General features: G+C 39.3%; 1 protein-coding gene across 2 annotated transcripts; it reads left to right on the top strand.

Moving 5' to 3' along the window:
• Positions 1-1,448: 1,448 nt before the first annotated feature.
• AP1AR (adaptor related protein complex 1 associated regulatory protein) lies at positions 1,449-19,920 on the top strand. Of its 2 annotated transcripts, XM_054823501.1 has the most exons (10): positions 1,449-1,773; positions 6,758-6,806; positions 8,409-8,435; positions 9,242-9,267; positions 10,162-10,258; positions 11,007-11,105; positions 14,268-14,329; positions 15,388-15,461; positions 16,388-16,516; positions 19,264-19,920. In XM_054823501.1, the coding sequence occupies exons 1-10, from the start codon at positions 1,697-1,699 to the stop codon at positions 19,527-19,529; spliced, it is 906 nt and encodes a 301-aa protein (XP_054679476.1). In that variant the 5' UTR covers positions 1,449-1,696; the 3' UTR covers positions 19,530-19,920. The 2 variants fall into 2 exon arrangements, with proteins under 2 accessions (XP_054679476.1, XP_054679477.1); XM_054823502.1 differs by lacking the exon at positions 11,007-11,105 and having other exon boundaries at positions 1,463-1,773.
• The last annotated feature ends 96 nt before the right edge of the window (positions 19,921-20,016 follow it).

Here is a 20,016-nt window from a genome sequence, read left to right as displayed (position 1 = left end):
AATTTTATTTTAAATCATAGCCAATATGGGGAGCCAGCCTTTCTCGCTTCTGGACAGTGGCCGGTGTTAATGGGATCTCTATTCATCAGAGATTGCAGCTGCTTCACTGCTGTGTAATGAGTTCAGTCTTGGTAATTTGAGGAAAAAAAATCTCTTCTCTTATAATGCCATGCCAAAAGCCGACAGGGGCCTTGAACTGGATCCATTTCCTCAAAAGTGTAATTACTTGCTTTTTCATATTGGCCTTTGGAACCATGGAATATTTTTCTTCGGTGAAGCTCCTCTGATCTTCCATGACCATGGGAAAGGACGTCCCCCAGGTTAATGAGAAAGGGGCAGGAGAGTTTTAAAGTCAATAGCTAGAAGAGTTTTCTTTTCCTGAGAATTAAATTTGTAGTCTCACAGTGAACACAGCTCTGTATCTAAACCAATGAATAACTGGGTAGTTTCATTTTCTAAGTATCTATAGTACAAATTAGACAATTTCTGTGTTCTGAGCTGAGTGCAACTGATTCGATTTTATATATTGCTTAGCTTTTTGTACCAAATAACACGTGGCTGTGCTGTGTGCCTTCCAGATCGTGTTTGTCTTGCTGCAGCTCTCAGAAATGTTCATCTAGAGAATGTCAAGGCATTGTCAGTTCCAATTTTGTTTTGTTTGATATTGTGGTATCTGCCAGAATCATCCATCAGAGTTCTTGTAGTTAAACCTCAGGGAAACAAGTAACAATAGGCCCTGTTGTTTAGATGCTGGGTGTTAGACGAGTCATCCAAACAACTAGTTAATTACTATTTTTGATAATGATGTATAATTTCATAATAATTTTGGAGAAGTCAGCGATGAAGTAGTCTGGTGCCCTGAATGATCTTTTAGGGCTGAAATTACAACAGTGGCTTTTGTGGCTTTGTATTTTTTAACTAAGGACTCTTTGCATACAGTGTAGAAGCTGTAGCGAACATATGCCAAGATGCAGGATTTCACAACATACCCCATTTCTCCTCATGGCACAAAATGGAGGGAAATTAAGTAAATAAAATGACACCTGTGGCACGTGGTGGTGGATACACTTGTCCAGGAGATGTGAATGCCTTGATTTCAAGGCAGTTTTTGTGGTAAAAGTGCCTTATTTTTTTTCACTTGATGACAGAACCTGAGCACCCGCTGGGGTTTCATTTCACACAGGCCTTTCCCTACCTAGCTGACACCCGCAGAAGACAACTCAATCACCTCACCTTCCCGTTAGGTTTCTTCCCTTAAAACAACACCTGCAAGGGAAATAAATACCTTTGCCGACACTCCTTAAGGAGAAAAAACTTCACAATTTCCAGGTTTCACGGGATACAGCTTTTTTTTTTTTTTTAGGCTGAATTAGGCGGTTTTAGGCGAGCGAACGGGCTCCGACGCCGCCTTCTCCTCAGCGCCCGGGAAGGGGCGGGCCGGTGCCGCCGGGGCGGTGCCAGCGCTCGGGGCATGCGGCATCCGCCTCTGCGCAGCGGCCGCGGCCATGAGGCTGTCGGCGCGGAGCCTCCGCCCGCCGCCCGGCCCTTTGTTTTTTAGGGTCAGCGGCTGCCCTTCCTCTCCGCCTTCCTCTCTCTCCCGCGGCCCTTGGTGGCAGGGGCGGTTTGAACCCGCCTGAAGGGAGAACGAGGAGGAGGAGGAGGAGGAGGAGCCGTTGCCGTCGCTGCCCAGGATGCGATGGGGAACTGTTGGGCGCAGTGGTGCTGCGGGCTCTTCTTCCGGAGGGAAGCCAGCCGGCTCCAGCGAGGCGGAGGGTAAGCAGTCAGCTCGGCTACCCCTTTCTCCTCCCCGGGGCGGGGAGGTGTTGGGCCCGCCCGGCTCCGCCTTTCCCGCCCTCGGCGGGAGGTGAAGAGAGGCGGTCGAGCTGGCCGGGCCCTGAGGCGGCCCGTCCTCGGGGCGGCGAGACCCCGTTCCCCGCTCGTTCCCGTCCTCCGGGGGCTTTGGCAGCGGGACGTGGGTTGCCTCGGGGTAGGAACGGGGGAGACAAGGCCGGGGAGCTGTGGCGGTGCCCGGTGTGGGGTGGCGGTGAGGTGGGGGACACCCGCCGCCTCACGCACGGTCTGGGTACGCCCGGGCCGCAGGCCGCCCCCTCCCCGCAACAACAGCGCGGTTAGATGGGAGAGAGAAAGAAAACGCGTGTTTAATATCTGCCTTGACAGCTGGAGCTGATGAAATGCCGTGGCAAGGTTGCTCGGCTTTGTGTGGTTTGCAGGGTGGTGGTAGTACGCTGTCCAGGGATGGCTTCGGTTAGCTGTCTGTGGGGACATTCTTAGTCCTTAGCCCTCTTCCAGGGTTGTGTTTCAAGAAGCAGCTTAGAAAGATTTTGTTTCAGGTCACTTGTTAAAAATCTGTGCAGGCTGCTGTGTTTGTGCAAAGATGGAAAACCGCCGTATTTTTGGGAATAGGATCTTGGGTTCTCTGTGTCAGAGACTGACTCTCTGTTGGGATGAAGGTGACTATGACAGGAAATAAGAATAATCAGAATAAACTTTCATATATCTTGTAAATGCGTTATCTGTTTTTTGTTCTGCAACAACCAGTTCATGGAAAAGCAGTATACAAACAGGGGAGGGATATGTTACCTGTAGAAGAACTTGGTTTTCTTCCATATGCTTACCAGTATTTGATACTTATATATCACTTAATTTTGACCGATGTATTAGGATTGGAGTCGTTCTGGACAGATATGCTGAGCGTTTTACACGCTACAGACTTGCAGCCTCTTGTGTTGCATCAGCTCTAGACAATCTAGAGTCTGATGTTCTGCTTATCCTGAAGACCTTTTAGGAATACTTTTCAGAGAAATGGGTGAAAGACCAGGACAGTGTGTGTGGAGGATACCTGTTTTTATTCTTAGTACTATCTGGCAGAGGATACGAGAACATCGGAAATATCTGAAATGCCTCGACAGCTGGCGCTTAAGTATCTGTTTCTTGTGCTATACCCTGAGAAAAACAAGTAATACTTGAAAGGTTCTTGCTTCATGGGTATCTTTTGCTGAGTCTCCACTCATAGGCTAATAATTTTTTTTGTAGTCAGGGGTAATAACAATAAGTCTCTGGCAATGTGTACTTACCTTTTAAATTATTGCTGTGGTTGTGGATCTCTTTGGTCTTTTATTTCCCACCCAACTACTTTTAACTGACTTAACTGATTTACGAGCACTGGATAGGAGACAGAGTCCAAAAGACCCAAGATTATCTTGGCTCCAGCAGCAAATACATGGTTATTTCTTACTAATCTCTCTGGTCTAAAATGACTATGACATATAATTTTTGTTGTTGTTGTTTTTCTTGTATGTTAGCAATACTCTGTTATTGTTATGTATAATCATTGGTGCTTGCAGTGTCATCTGTTCTAGTACTTGGTTTTCATACATGTTTGACTCAGGAAGCATCACTTGTTTTCTGCCACAGTGTCTGAATCTCCAATTGTTTTTCAGAAGGCAGTTGCTGAAGTTACTGGCTTAATTGCCAGACTTTGTGTTTCGGTGCCTTTCATGTAACTACTGGCTTACTACTTGCTTGGGTTTTAGAATGGCAAATATGAGTGCTGACACACCAAATAATGAGAAATGCCGTTCTCTTAAATGGCAGGGACTTAATGAGGAAATTTTTATGAGCGTACGCTGAAAGGAGAAGCTTGTTGGCCATGATGGCTTAGCTACTCCTACGCATGTGTATGGTTTCTATTAGTCCGATATCAGGCTGGCCTTACCAGTGAAATAAATCTTACTGTCTGCTGTTGAAAAATTCAACTGTGATGTCCATTTCTTTAGGTCTTGCAGCAACCGCAGTGACAATCTTAGAGAAATGGAACAGTACAGAAAACAGACTTTTCCAGCTGAAGGGGCTGTACCTGTTTGGATTGGCTTTTGAAGTCTGAACCTGGAATATTGTATACAGGGATAGAATTATGAAAAAACATCAAAAAACCATCATCATTGCCACCTCTTGCAGATAGCTGGCACCTGTCTCAGATTACCTTTTTTTTTCTGGGTGTGCTGGTAGCTTACAGAAGGATATTGGAGTGTTGAGCAATTTGGGTATTGTCCTTCTGCTCTGTGGTGGTAGGGGCAGGGAATTGTATTAAAGGCAAACCTGTAAAATGTGTCTTAGAAATTTGGTGAGATGGCAAGTTAGATTGCTACCAAATTCTGCAGGTTTGGCGACTTCTGGAACAGTGTAATAAAATAATGCAGCTTATCAAGTTAATTGTGTTTATTTTAATCACTCAGATGGGCCGCACTCTGCCCAAACTAGTGCTTCATTAATCTTAGATCCTCCAAGATTTAACTGTAAGAAGTAAGCTCTGAATTTAAGTATACAGTTTTTAACAAGTGCTTCAATATCCTGTGAGATTACAAGTTGCCTTGGCTTGGAGTTGTGCTTAAAATCTTGGCGATTTACGTATGAATTGCTGCAATGATTTTAGAGTTCATGTTGAGTGTGTGCAGAGAGAAATGAAACACCAAAGCCTTCTTTAGTAGTACGTTTAACTTTTTCTGTAAAAACACAAACTTTCAGTTGGTGATTTTTTTTATTAGGGAGTCTCCTTATGTTTCAGCTGAAATAGTTTTGCTCCAAGTACTACAAACTGCAGCTGTAATTAGAAAGTAGGCCATAGCTAATTTCTCACTATATTCTACTGTAAGTATTTCTTTTTACTCCTAGAGGAGTGTTTAAAGGAAGGGGGGTTGGAAAGAGAAGAGTAACTATAGTCTGTCTCTAGGTTATTTGGTTAGCTTGGGAGGGTTTATCACGTAGCAAAATTGAAACAATCCTTCTTGTCACTGTTGTGGAACAAGTGGTTTTAACTCATGCCCTGATTTGTATAGCTTAAATGTCATTTTTAGTAATCTGTATAAGTTGGTTAGTTTTTCAAAAAATAAAAGGTAATAACATGACTTTGCATGAAAGGAGAACAAAGCATATATATATATGGAGTGCTGAAAAGCTAGTGTCTTTAATAGCTTTAGATCTTTGAAGATTGATCTGACAGTCTCTATGGGTCCTGTGGCCTATTAGCTGAACTCTTTTCTCTAGTACCTATTGAACAGAAATGTTTCTTGAGTCTGTTTTAGAAAATAATGAAACAGTAGAGCTTAAAGGAGAATAATAAAAGTTGTAAGCATTTTAATAGGTTAGTATTTTATTTCAATTGAAGCTGTTGTGTATAGGAGTGCAGTTGATGGGGCTTCCATTTCTGTCCCTAATGGCCTCCATCTTCCATCGTTAAGAGCTCAAACTCTGGCACAGAATGGGGTCTTCTGTTACCGAGTCCCTCTTCAGCAGCCAGCAGAAAGCCAACATCTCCCTTGAAGTGTCACTGTTGTTGGCCTATTTGTAATTACATTTAGTAAGGTTGTGCTGCATTGTCTTCTTTTTCTATAGGTTCACTGTTCAATTCTTGCGGCTAATCTGACTGCAGCTTGTGTGTTTGTAAAATCGAGCATAATTTAGTTAGACCCTGATGCTGTAAACTGGAATTACGCTTTGGTTAACAACACGGATAGTTCTGAAACGATTTCCTTTAACGGTTGTATTTAACTAGATTCTTAATGGTATTGGCTCCTAAACACCAAAGTGTTACGCAGAGGGATGGCAGTGAAATGACTTGAAGCGTGTGTGCCACGTGTCCCAATTATACTGGCGATGTAGTGCATGAATCCAAGTGGCCTTTCACCTCTGGTTTCATAGCGATGAATCGACTGGGAAACAGTTCTTTAGCGGCAGCTATGCGCTGCGAGGTACATGAATGTGTAGAAGGAAAGGTTGTGCAAGAAGTTGCCAGGAGACGCGTACCCTAACTGACTTCCGAAGAAAAGTATGATCAAATACGATTAAAATAATTCGGGCTTTGGCTGCTGTGTTGCTTTTAGTATAGTAGAAGTAGGTGTTGGTTGCAAGTACAGAACGATCTTTTGTACAAGTATAGAAATGCCTGAGGCACCGGGCTGGTTCCTGATATCAGTCAGCACTTGCAACTGGAAACTCTGGTTTTTAAAATAGTTTGGTGAAAGGGGTGTTGTATCGAAGCGCCAGTGTACATTTGGATATTTGTTTGGATGGGACCCAAACTTTTTTCACTAGGTAAAAAGCTGCTTGGGTAACTTAATAGTCTATTGTGTTTTTTTTAATAGAGGACAGTGTTAAGATAGTTAAAAAATCAAGGAGGAGACTGAGTCCCTGTATAAAATTACAGACTGTGAATAATTCTTTCTAGTTGGAAAGTATTATCTTGACCTCTTTGTAGATGTTTTTCTCTGATGTTCAATCTTCCGACTGTGCCAAGCTGCCAGAATAAAATGTATTTTTTAACACTGAATTTGTACAAGGTGTTGTGCTAGCGAAGAGTCAAGTGCCACGATGAGCAACAATGTTTTCAGAAATGTTCAGAAATAATGTTTTTTGAGAAAAATGTATTAAAGGTACTGCAGAACATGCCAAATGTCTGTAAATGTCAAGTCCGACATCCTGATAAGTGATTTCTTCTCGCTCGAGGGTGTTTGTCTCTTCTGCAGTTCCACAGAAAATGTTTACGTGCTTTTGCCTCTCTGTGCTCTGGTAGTGATGCAGAGCACAGGTTAACGAGTAAATGTGCTTAATATGTGAAGATTTGATGTTTATTTTATACTTATGTAATTTTAAAGAGCTTTTGAAATGTTATCTGACTTGTTTTCCTTCTGCTGTGAATTGAAAACTATTCTGTAGTGTAACTGTAGACTTACTTTTTCAGGTCAAAGTATTTTAGAACATGTTCAACAGGAGAACACTTCACTATAGAGGTGAGTGCTTATATTTCTAGGGATTTAAAACAAACAAAAGTAAAAAAAAAAAAAAAAGAAAAGCTGAGTTCTAGCAATGCCTTTAACATGTTTTGCAGTTTATATAGACTGAAATATTCTGAGTTATTCCAGACCAAATGGATGCTGCACTGGGTGGCAAGATAGCGGCTCTTAGAGCACCTCGGAACATTAATGCGTCATCTCAGTTGAATCGATCAGTTGGAAAGAAGAGAAGTATTTGTTGTGATCTGATACTCTGCACCAGAGCTTTCTAAAGTCTGCCTGTTGCACCTTTCATCACTGCTGTGTTGGGAGTGATTTTTCTGCTTGTGTAAGTGCAGGATCATGAATCTGATTCTACAAAAAAGCTAGAATCTGATGAGGTTGATCAATAGTTGCATTTGTAGTCCACTTTGTTCACTACAGGGGTGATATTTGATGGGTGAGAAAGGACCTTTTTTTGCCGAGGGTAGTGTAAGGTTAATTTGTATGAGTTTAGATTCTCAGAATAGCCTGGCTTACTTTCTCTGACTGTTCCTCACGGTCTAAAAGTCCTAGATGCTTCAGGTTGCCCCCATTACTGAGAACAACGTTAGTAACTGTAATCACTGCTTTGGCTTTCAAGAAAGGGGGCAGATGTATATGGGGGTGGGGAATCTGTTTTAGCGCACAACTACCTGTTGTGAGAGTGTGTTTCTGCAGCAGAAATACGGTAGGGCAAAGAAGGTTCTGTTCTCCCAAATTGTTATTTGTAGTCTGCTTACAGCAATTAGTCAGTGTACAGGTCAATAAGGACTCTTGCTGTAGGGACTGACCTGCATTTGATGTATCAACTGTGTGTAAGATTACTTAAAACAGTATGGAGAATTTTCATTTGCTTTGTTTTTGTGTGATAGTTGAACTTTTGGACAAGTTTGTGCAGCTTAGAATGCTTTGTGTATTCTTGCTTGGTTTGGGCTATTTTTTTTTCTTCCTATCATTAAACATTACACTGGCTTTATTGACCTTTAGTTTCTTAAGTGGAAAGCTGTGAGGGGGGTGGTTGTTGCTTGTTTGTTTTTAGAATTCTGGGTAGAAAGTAACTCTGTTTTCTGTAAACTAAACAGATCTTCAAATACTTTTTGATAAGCATCACAAGTTGCCATGGGAGGTAGAGGTTAGGTGCACTATACCCCTTACATCTTCTGTTTTTTTAAATAGAGTGCTTTGGTGTGTGTCAGAACTGTCCCATTTCATCCGCTGCTTGTATTATAATGGTTTAGATACGCAGAATTATTAACCATCTTATAAGCTAATGAGATCTCATTTTCATCAGGGCCTTCACCTAAGTTGTAGTGAAGTATGTGAATGTTCTTTAATTTTGACTCTGTTCAGGAGTGTGTTGTGTTTAAGAAAAGAAACGTTGGTAAGAAGATAGGTCCTACTCTAAAAGTAATGCTGCTTTCTCTGACAGTAGAGGCTTTCATAAATGGTATTACAGACCCACTGTTACCACTGGAGTAGTGTTTTTACAAGGGGCATTAAATCTGTAATCACATTTGCTGTATGTGTGTAGTGACTTGTTATATTGAATTGTAAAGATTGTTTACTTTTTCTCTGCAGTTTGAGAACCTAGTGGAAAGTGATGAGGTAGGTACCTGGACCATAATGTGAAACCTGCTGCTAGAACCCTTAAAAATGGTTCCAAGATCTGTATTGTCCTCCCACTGCATGCTAAGTTGTAGACTTAAATTGCAGGGTTTTTTTACTTGGAGTTTTGCTTGCTCTAGGAATGAATATTTAACACTTTGGGAGAGATGAAGACCTAAGAGAAAACTGCTTGGGCAGAGTATGGGAAGTAACCCTTTCAAGAAGAGAGCTCTGTGGCCATCAGGAAGGCAAAAAGAAAAGAGCAAAGGCGGGGGGGAAAGGGGTGAGGGAAGACTTGAAGGAGAGTTTGCTCCTGGTATAACTCTTGGATGAGACTCAGGAAATGCTCTGAGAACGTAAATGAACCTGGGTTGCTTTGCTGAGGGAAGTTTTGGGAGTGCTCTGTCTTTATAATTATAGGTAAACTGGCTGAACAGTACTTGAGAAAAATAGAAGTTGGCCTTAAAAATTCACTCTTATAAACTTAATACAGCTTGATAATGGGCGGGATGTGCAGCACACTTCCAATACCCAGCCTGTGTTTAAAAACATGGGGACTAGTAGTTTGCTTCCTGAAATAAACCATGGGAATGTTTATTTTCAGTTAGAAGTACTTATTTGTTTTACTTAGTCAGCTGCTTCAGTTGATTGCATAACAAGATTTAATTTAAACTCCAAACTAAACCAGGGGATTTCCCCCCAAAATTCTAAAACCAATATATGGGAGAAACTGTGATTTCATATTGGGGTTTTTTCCACCTTAAAATTAATTCAGATCTCAAACTTGGACTTTCTGTTTTTAACAGGGGGAGAGCCCAGGAAGCAGTCATAGGTAAGACTTTAAGATTCGGGACCTCTCCTTCCCTCTGCTCTGCCCCTCTGGCTATTAAATTTTTCAGAGTTCCTGTAAAATCCCTTTCTGTCTTTTTAGTTGTCAGACACATGAAAATAATGTATGTCAAACTAACCTTAATGCCTAACGATGTCAAAACAGTTTAGATAATGATGTAAAACTCTACAGGACTGTTAAAACACTATGTTGCAAAGAGAATCTTCATTCTTGTTCCTGGGGTATGCGTTTAAAGTTATACTGGTGTTAGTGCTACAGCTCCAGTGAATTTGTTGTGAGTGTGTTAGTATTTACGTAAGCAGTAGAAACTTAGAGGTCTGCTCTGTAGGAAACATATGAAGGCACCGAAGCGTATGCTTTGGTTGTCTAATTCTAGACATTTTGTATTTAAATTTGATAGTTCCCAAAAATGTTGTTCCCTGTCAATGGTCCCAAGGAAGCGATACAGCAAACATTATAACTAATAGAATGTTTTTGTGGTCTTGTTTGTTAGATATCTAAAAGTAGATGTGAAGTAGGCCACAAATGAGAGAGGAACAATTTACAGCTAGGGGACCAAAACAAGCAAGAAAAAAGTGAGGTTTACACTGCGATGATATTAACGGTTCTATTCCAGTAGTTCTGTTAGCAAACAGTGTTTTGAAAGTATACTTTCTGTAAAGATCCAAAAAAAGCTTTGTAAGATTAAGGAGTTGTCTTGAGTAAACTGGAACTTTGGAACTCTGTTCTCAGGAGGAGCAGGCCAAAAGTGCAGCTTGTTGAACTTGCATTACAGGACTGGTCAAGAAAGACTGTATGGATGTGTTTAAGTGCGACTTAGGGTTGTCATGCATAAATAATAGATGGTGTCTTTTTGTGGTTCTCCCATGCTTTTAGACCTCTGACTGATGAAGAAATTGCTGACTTGAAGGACAGACATTATGACTCCATTGCTGAAAAGCAGAGAGTTGTTGATATGAAACTTCAGTCAGAGGTAAGCAGTTACGATGACTAGTAAGGTATGGATAGTTATTCTTTTAAAGTAGTTGAAGGTCAACTGTGAACACAAGGAGATTCCATTCGCGTGAACGAAACAATTGGGTTTTGTTCATCGGTTGGTATTTTTTAGACTACAAGAGACACAGAGATTGCTGCGCAACAGAGTTTGCATCAGAGATTGCTTCTTTTTAATAGTCTCTTAGCTGAAAAATTGAACGATTAGGCTGGTGCTGTGACTGAGATCTGTTAAATTTGAACTTTTTTATTTTTTATGAAAGGCAAAATTCAATTTTTCTTGTGGTCAGCTTTTTCCAGAGCTTTTCTTAAGGGGGAAAAAACCCCCATAATTGGTCATTTTGTTTTAGTGTGGTGCAGCAATCAATGGAATATGGTGTGGAATACAGTGTTTAATTTTAGTAAAGTACCAATGAAATACGCAGCTGAAAAGATTTATGTCTTTCACCGTGCAGTTCGTAATAAAATGCCACGTGCGTTTACAGCAATTCACAAGTAATGATATTTATTCCACAGGGTAATGTTTAGTTATCTAAACTTCTTGGGATGTTTGGTGGGCGGGAAGCTGTTAGATTCAATTAACAAAGAAAAATGTTTTGGCTATAGTCAATTTTATTTTATGTTTTATTTTCTAGTAGTTCTTTTGTTTTATTGAACTTATGCCTTTATTCGTAGGAAGATAGATAGGTTCTGCTTTTGTTAACCATTACTGTTTTGTTCATATACAGTTAGCCTTACAAGAGGAGAAGTTAAGAATAGAAGAGGAGGCTTTATATGCTGCACAACGTGAAGCAGCCAGGGCAGCAAAGCAGAAAAAGCTCTTGGAGGTGAGGGGAAAAAGACCCCAATATATATCAGAGCTTCTGATCTGTCTCTATGTATGCAGACTTTCCTAATATCCTTTACATCTCAGGAAATGTAATGAGGAAATTGCTTTGGCTGGTAAATTCCAGTAGAGAACAACTACACGATTTGAAAGTACGGCTGATTGGAACAGCAGAAAATGAGCAGAACTGTTTGAAATGGCTTGTGTTGCCAAGTATAGATATTGAATGAGATGTATGACTTTAATCTATAATGAGCTTAAGAGACTTCTTATATTATATAGAAGTTACTGATTTTTTAAGTCATCTGTGATGGTTTCCTAGTTGAAAAAAAACCCCTGAAATTAAGTATGCAATCATGATTTGGACTCGTACAATGTACTTGATATATTTGTGCACTTAATTGTTCCCGTGGTTTGTGTTAACATGAAGATATGTGTTTCCAAGTCACCTGAATTTACTGTTGACCCCGCTTTGAGTGGGAGGTTGGACTAGATGACCTCCTGAGGTCCCGTCCAACCTGAGTTGTTATAACATTTTGTGATTTGTATGTGTTGTAGCCAAAATGCAGTAATGTGTTAATAGGAGTCTTTATTTAATATATTTGTGCCTGCTTTCAGATGTCTGGTGCCCATGCTTTCGGAGCTTGGTCAAGCAAAACAAAAGCCACGTTATGTTTTCCTGCTTGTTTTGAGAACAGATGCTGTTCTGTATTCTCATAGCATTTATTACTGATGGTTTTCATGTTGCAGTTCAGAGTTACGTATTATCAGTGCATTTATTATTTTTGCCATCTTAATAATCATTAAAATATGTGGTGTTACACAAATTCCAGCTTGCCACAAGTGTGTGTTCAAAAGAACATTTTCATGTTTAGCTATCTGTTCATCTATAACGTGTAAGGTTGCAGTTGTAGTGTGTTCAAGGAAACGGTCTGCTAGCTGTATGATACATGTTCAATTAAAGTAAATTTTCAAAAGTTCCCGCTAATTGGAGACTAGAGACTAATTGGAAAAAGCCTAAAATCTACACTAGGTATAGGGGAGATCTTGAGCTTGGTGCATTGTCTGTAGTCAAAAGAGTGAGTTGAAAATTGTTACTTCCAGATTGATAGCAATGATGGAGTTTTCATCTAATATTTATGTTGCTGAGTACAGGTCTCACTTCACATTTCTCTTTCTATCCTCTTGTCTTTTGGTATCGAAGGGTTAATGATTTCTGACCTTTTTTTGCCTGCTTTTTTTAACACTTCTAGTCTATATACAGTCAGCAAAAGTAGATTATTTTATGGCTTTGTTTTTTGTGGAAGTTCTGTGCAAGAAATGCTATCTTTCTTGTCTTTTTGCATTTTGAATATGCACCTCTTAATCAGGACCTAAGATCAAATGCATTATAGAGATTTTAATTTCCTCCTCTCCTAAAATTAGTACCACTTATCTCCTTTACAAACAACCTCCTTCAAAACCCATAAGGATTTGTCAGGACACATTTACATATAGATATGCATCAAGCATTTAACCTTTCTAAATAAACTAGAAGCCATTTCTGAATATGTAACTCATCTCTTTGCTATTTGTGGAGCTGAGTCTTCTAAATGAGAAAATGGCTTTTTTGTTCAAGTGTGGCATCCCTTGAAAACTAATTTGGCTTGCTGATGTTGCCCTACTAAATGTCAGGGTTTGTAACAGTGGAGAATGATAATGTATGTGTGTCCTGGAACTTAGAGTGGTAGATAGTTCTATGTGACCTGGCAAAATGGATCGATGATTTAAATTGGTTATGATGTGGGTATATGTATCTTAAAATAAAACTGTTGCATATGTCAGGAATTGACTTTTACAGACTTGTTAGCTAAGTTGGTGCCAAGTTCTTGTCTCTTTTTTTTTTTTCCCCCCGTCTACTTAAGTCTTTGCACCTATAACCACCATTATGTGATACTACTTCTATGCTTCCCATTTCCTTACTGGTTTCAATCTGCTTATTCTGATACTTTTTTGAATACCTGAGATGGAAAGTGTGCCAAGAAATGAAGCCATGGTTGTCTTGGGATTGAAAAATACTAGCTGATCCAATGCAGTTAGCTCACAAGACTATTTACCCAGCAAAGAGCAGTTCTTAGATGAAGTTCAAGTTGACATTAAAGATTCTGGTTTATTTACCCCTGCTTTTCTTTTGCAGGGACAGATCCATTAAGGCTGAGAATAGATTTTTTTGGAAAACACGGTAGCTAGATAAATCAGACTTGTCTATAAAACTAGCTCATTCATTTTTATCTTAGTCTTTGTCATAATTGGTGAACAGTTAGTCCTTCATAACTGATTTACCTTTAATCACGTAGTTCACGTGCCCAGTTCTTATGCTTGCATTTTTTCAAGGCAGGGAAAAGAAACTTGAGATAACTTAAGTTGCTTAAGCCCTAAAACTTAAGCAGAGCCCCACTTCCATGACAGCTCTTGTTTCTCTTGGAAATGCAAAGGAAATGCATTTATGGCTTGTCTTGCATTTTTCATTCTGTTTTTGCCTAGCGATACCACGAAAGCTTTCTACCTTAGGAGGGTAGAGGTATTAATACTTTTGGCCCAGCAAGGCAACAAAGCTTTTATTAATATAAATGAAGCACTTAGTGCTGATACAGCCAACCTGAGGAGATGGCAGTATTGCTTTCTACAGGGATAAAAGGACCTGTAGGAAATAATTCTTTTAGAGTGGTAGGCTGACTGTTCTTGTGCACAGAGCAAAACCAATCGAACAGAACCTAGGTGGTAGTTGTATGTGGAAAATAGCTGCGGCTTGAGAAGGGCAGACGCAATCACGAATGAGGTGGTGTTCATGTCTTTCTAGCCAAATTGATGTTTGTGAGGGGTTTTCTGTGCATGAAATAGGTTAAAATGTTGATAGCTCTTTTCACAAAGCTACCTTCTTTTAAGTTGAGACATTTCTGAGATTAAACCCGATACCGCTTGCATGTAACGGTCCCTTCAGTATGAATGATAAAATTTGATCTTTGAATGAAAGTCAGTCTTTTGCTGAATTGCATTTAGACTGATCCAAGGACCAGGACAATGCTCCTTCTAATGTCCCAGTTAAGGGAATGCTTAGTGTGTTGAATATATTACTCCTGAGTGATTGCATTCAGCTTTTTCAACAATTTACTTCTTTCGATAGCAACGTAGACAGCAAAGGATAACACAGAGAGCCCATCCTGTTAATAATGGAGATTATCAGAGGTAAGATGTAAAATTTTATTAATGGTAATGGAGAACCATGACTATTTTACTTCTGTCCTTCATCTCCCCCTCCCAAAAAAACATTCTATGTTTTTCAAACCTTACGTACGCAGGATTTTTCAGAGTTGTTTTCATTCATTGCAGTGTTCTTCACACTGCATAGTTACTGAATGCAAACTGGTTACTACTGTTGATGTGCAAAATCAGAGGGTAGACTGCATTCGTTCTGGTTTTCACTGTAGTTATTAGACTGATGCATACAAAATTGAACCTACTCCCAGCTACTAACATATATATATATATGCACACACACAAAATCTAGTGTTTAAGATTAAAAGGGGGTTTATACATAAAATCTTGGTGAATATAAAAATACTTTTATTATTTAGAACCCTGTTTGAAATGCTGAATAAAAATGCATGCTAATCAAATGAGGAATTGAATGGTTTATATAATCTGCCTGTTTCTTCATTAATATTATTAATTGTCTTCACTCCCACCTTCTGTGTTCAGTGTTTGGGGGGGGGGGGGAGCCCAAAGAAATTTACTGTGGAAGGATATTTGAGTTGAAAAAACAGCTAAAATTGAACACCTATTTTGGAATGGAAGGGAAGAGGGCTAGGAGGGATTTTCAGTTAGGGAGGTACAGTTAGAAAAGGAGCCGTGAAAACTGAGCTTTCATGGCATGGGTAGAACCTAGCCAGATTTTAGATATGGGATTGCAGTAGCAGGATTTGAATTCATTAGTTAAAAAGGGAATTGAAAATTAAGGAAGCATTACCTAAAGTGACAAAGGATGAGAGGGGCAGAGTTGTTTTCTGACAGAAATAAATTATTTTGAACTGAAAATACTACTTAAAATGGAGCAGAAGCTCAGACTTGGGGGGAATGTGACAAATAGGAATGTTAAGGCATTTTGTAGATCATGTTATAAAGATGGTAGTCAAAGGTGTATGTGCTTTGTAGCATAGAATTTGGGGGCATGTCGATTCACGTATCTTTTATGGCATCCTTCGAGGTTTCTAAAGCTAAAACCAATATGTGCATTGATCTTACAGCTCTGTGGCAGAGGAAGATATTGATTCTTTCTTAAGAAACACAAAATTCCAGTATGAAGCTTTTAGAAGTAGTAGTAAGTCTTCCTTTTCTTATGCATGTCTTCAAATGTTAAGTGACTCTGAGGAGCACACAAAGTGCTATTTCTAGATAAACGTAATTGATTTATTTTTTCTGTACACGCACATATATAAAATATGTATATCTGTATAAAAAAGTCTGTTAGAAACTTCTTTTTCTAATCCCTGATGCTTCAAGTGTTCAAAACCCACAGCATATACAACTTGTGCTACAGACGTTCCGGTTCTCCAAAGGGAGATCTGTAAGCAAACAAGTCCCGCTTGTGGATTTTATTTTACTAAGGCTTTCCAGCTGTCTTTGTGGAGGCAACATCAGTGCAGTGAACTCTTCTTGTAAAGCCTAACTGTGTATTAAAGATGCAAATGTGTGCATGTAGCTTTTAAAATAATTTCTTAGCAAAATAATTAGAATCATATTAAAGGTTATTTTTTTCTAATGAAGCGCGGGAGAGGATTTGTCTGCCTATATTTAAAAATTCCACTAGCAATTCAGAGGAAATCAATTTTATAAACTTATATCCATAAGTTTTGATGACAGTACGTGATAGTCACTAAGAAGTTGGAGGACTGATGGTAATTCTTGGGAAATGCTGCCTGTCGTTCGGGTTTTTTTGGGAGGAGGGTTGGTTTTTGTTTTGTTTGGTGTTTGTTTTGCAAGTCTTCACACAGGTCCGGCTTGCAGCTTACTAAATTCCTCTATATTCTAATTAGACAGTATTACTAAATGTCTTCTTGTAAAAGCTGGGTGATGTTGGCTATTAAAAAGCTGCTGTATCACTCTTTGAAGTGATGGATGCAGTGCTTTTTCAAATGTTCTGGAGGTTTAAAGGCTGCAAAGCACAAGAAAATCTTAATTTTGCACATTGATCCTCAAATTCGAGTATGTTTTCAAATTAAAAATACTTTTATTCTTTTTATGTAGGACTTTCATCTGATGCTACAGTGCTGACGCCCAACACAGAGAGCAGTTGTGACTTAATGACCAAAACAAAATCGACGAGTGGAAATGATGACAGCACTTCGTTAGATTTAGAATGGGAAGATGAAGAAGGTATTTATTCTGCCATTTGGTTTCATTCTGAGCTTACAAGTTAAAAATGCAGACAGTTTAAACTACGTTGATTTTGTTGTTTTCAAAAGGGAAGGTGATTTAAAACTTAATTCTGATGGAATTTCTGTCAAGTGTGTAATGATTAAACTGTAAATTATTCTTCCTAGAAAATTGCTTATTTAGCTAAATGTGGTTATCTGTCTAATAAATGCGTTCATTTCTTTGGATCCTTCAGTAAATGTCTTTTCCTGCATTTTGTGGAACTGACTTGTAAACTCCCAACAAAACTGATGCTAAAGAAATGCTGCCCTCTTGTGAGCCAGGAGCAGAAGGAGCAGCTGGTTCTTTGTTATAAAATGGGGAAGTTGCTCAGGAGACTCTATATTTTGGGAAATGTTTTTTTTTTTTAAACCCTAATTACTTGTAGCTTCTACTGGAAACTTAGGTCTGCATTCCTAATTGCTGCCGCAGTTTGTTATCTATCTTTCCTGTTCTCTTTAGTAAATCTGCAAAAGCTCTTGTTTTTCTTTCAAAGGTAATCCAAAATTTTGAGACCTTGACTCTTGAAAAGCTCACCAAAAATAAGCTAGGATATCTTTTAGCCAATGCATAGCAGACTTTTTTGCTTTAATAGACTGCTTTTTGACAATCTGTGTGCAGTTTAAATGTGCAGCACTGTCAAGAGCATCAAAACATGCAGTTCAGAAACCTGTTTTGAAAGACTTACCTTTCACGGATTTCCCCGGAAGGACCCAGCATCTTTTTCTTAGCTAGTGTGCGCAGGAGCTATTGGTGTTCCAGAAGAACTGAAGCCAGGGCAGGATTGTGTACATCGAACTACGCTGGATTTTACTTTGAGAGTAATTAGCACCAGTGCAGAAAGAGCGTTCTGGGAACTCTGTATTCTACACTGTGCTTAAGAAATGGGAAAACTGCTTCTTTGGCTTGTTTACACATTGAGTTGCTCTCCCACTCTTAGGTGTTAATGTAATATCTTTCTAAATAACTGTCAAAAACCAGATGAGAGCAAGATTGACTCATAGTTCCATTTCAGACTCCTACTAACCTGTGCTCTACAAAGGGGAGTAACTTGTAAGAGTTGGCCATTGCTGTTAGTGCATCTCTTTTCCCTATTAACCTCAAGTCTTGAGCGGAGGAGATGGTGAGACGACCTCTAGAAGATTGTTTACTCTTGAGACAGTAACTTGTCTTCATGGCTGTGAAGGAAGGAACGTGGTCATTTGAAGGAAGTACTAGTTGATATTGCGAGGAGTTTGAGTAGTATTTAGCATGTTCTTGGTAGATCTGGCCCAAGTTAAGTGTATTTCCCTGAAAGGGCTGACCGCTTGCTTGGGATAAGAGCTTTAGTTACTGCATGTGCTGTCAAAAATCTACTGTGGAGACCGAACGACTCAAAAAAAAAAAAAAAAAAAAAAAAAAAAAAAAAAGGAACTGTGTGTGGGTTTAGTGATCTGGGATGTTTGTTTATGGTCTTGGCACACGTTTTTATTCCTAGTAGGCAAAGTTGGATGGGGCTGAACACCACGTAGAGAAGAACCGGTGTTTTGAAATGGGAATAGTAACAAAAGATGGCATTGCTTGACTGAAAAGTTGCCAAGTTAGGAGGTTCTTGACAGGGAATGCCTAGATCCTGAAGTAGGCGTCATTATGTGCTACTGCTGGTAGTGTATGATCATTATGTAATGGTAGTACTGAAATGGGATCGTGGGTCGGAGCTGTCCGTGGGTTGTGCCCTGCAATGTTACAGTTTATAAAGAGTATTATACAGAAAGACAAAGGGTGTGAGGAGAAGATGGAAATGGTAACTGTCCTGGATTAAATACAAATTTTTGATACAGTGACTCTGTTTTCGTTCTTTGTCATGTACAGATAACAGGCAAGGAACTTGTAGTACCTCTTAGATTTTTTTTTTTCCTGTGGCTCCCTGCGGAGTTGTGTGTTTCATTTGCAATATGTAACTTTTTACTTATAATCAATTAGTTAGCTAGTTACTCCAAATTTAAAGGGGATTTTATTTAGGAATGTAGGAGAAGTCCATGAGTAAGAAGAGTATGGTAAATTCTCCCCTCTTTTCTTTCCGGTGGTGTGGGAGGGTTTTGATAAACCATGAGAAAGTGTATAATTACTGACAAAATAAACAGTATCTTGCGATGTCTTTGTGCAGTTTTCTGACCAACTTTTTGCCTTTATTTTGTGTGAAATTGAATAGACCTTATCAGACAAACTGAAGACCTTTGCTAGACAGATGCACCCAATATCTTATCTAAATTTTAGCTGCTGTTAAAAATGTTTCGCATGATGCTGTTTGATCTGTTTGGCGCTAAGTTACAGGAGTATTACAGGATTCCCCAGACCTTTAGCTTTTCTGGAAATGGCACAGGACCAAAATATCTTCTATATTTATGTGCCCATAACATAGGGGAACAGGCTGTGTATATAGGAGAGCTAAACACCGCCAGCGAGTTGGTTCACTGTTGTCCATCTTCCTCGGAACTCTGAAAAAGAGCATCACTGGCTGTTGGGTTCATTTGGGCCAAAACTGACTGCGGGCTTTGGGTTTCATGTGAACACCAGCACCAGAAAAAAATATGGTGATGCTCAGTAGTGAAATTCCTGGAGTCTGGATCTCTAAAGGATTCCTGTTGTTTGTTGTTAAGTTCTAAAACAAATGTAAAGGTACTCCCCTCAAAATGATGTCTTTCTCACGAATGCATCTTAAATCGCAGGCATGAACAGGATGATTCCGATGCGAGAACGTTCCAAAACAGAAGAAGATATACTTCGAGCAGCGCTGAAATTTAATAGCAGGAAGACGGGAAGTAATCCGGCTTCGGCCTCTGACGATTCTAATGGATTGGAGTGGGAGAACGACTTTGTTAGCGCCGAAATGGATGATAATGGCAATTCAGAATATGCCGGATTTGTAAATCCTGTATTAGATTTGTCTGCACCGGATGTAAGGATATCCGATTCTGATCGTCAAGACAGATAGTGAAACTGCGTGGCCCTTGTTTGCGACCAAATGTTGAAAAGTGAAATAGAATGTACAAAACCAATTTGCTCTTTTATAACGTGGTTCCCTTTCTCTTACAAATTGATCGGCAAGGAACGGGAATGACTTGCTATCTGAATTAATTCAGAATTAAGTGCAATTTTATCATCTACCTTCTGAGCTTTTATGAAAACTGGGATGATTCTATTGTGTATATTTCTGGATATCTGGATTTAATATGAAATTATCTGCACTAATTTAAGCTTCATAGCTTGACATATCTATATTTTAAGTAGCCTTTTTTCTGGATGATGTTTCTACTGATTTTGTTTTTAAAATTCATCATCGGCCTAATATTTATCTCAGAAATGGTCTTATATAATTTATCTAATACTTGAATATAGAAAAATAATTTAAAAAAAATGTTTATTTCCAAAATGTGCTTTTTGACTTGTTCTTTAGCTATTTAGAGGGTGTACTTACCCAG

This window comes from Grus americana, chromosome 4, assembly GCF_028858705.1.
Source record: "Grus americana isolate bGruAme1 chromosome 4, bGruAme1.mat, whole genome shotgun sequence".
Taxonomy (NCBI): domain Eukaryota; kingdom Metazoa; phylum Chordata; class Aves; order Gruiformes; family Gruidae; genus Grus; species Grus americana.
Note: the sequence above shows the minus strand (reverse complement) of the source record. Positions and strands in the feature narration are given on the sequence as shown.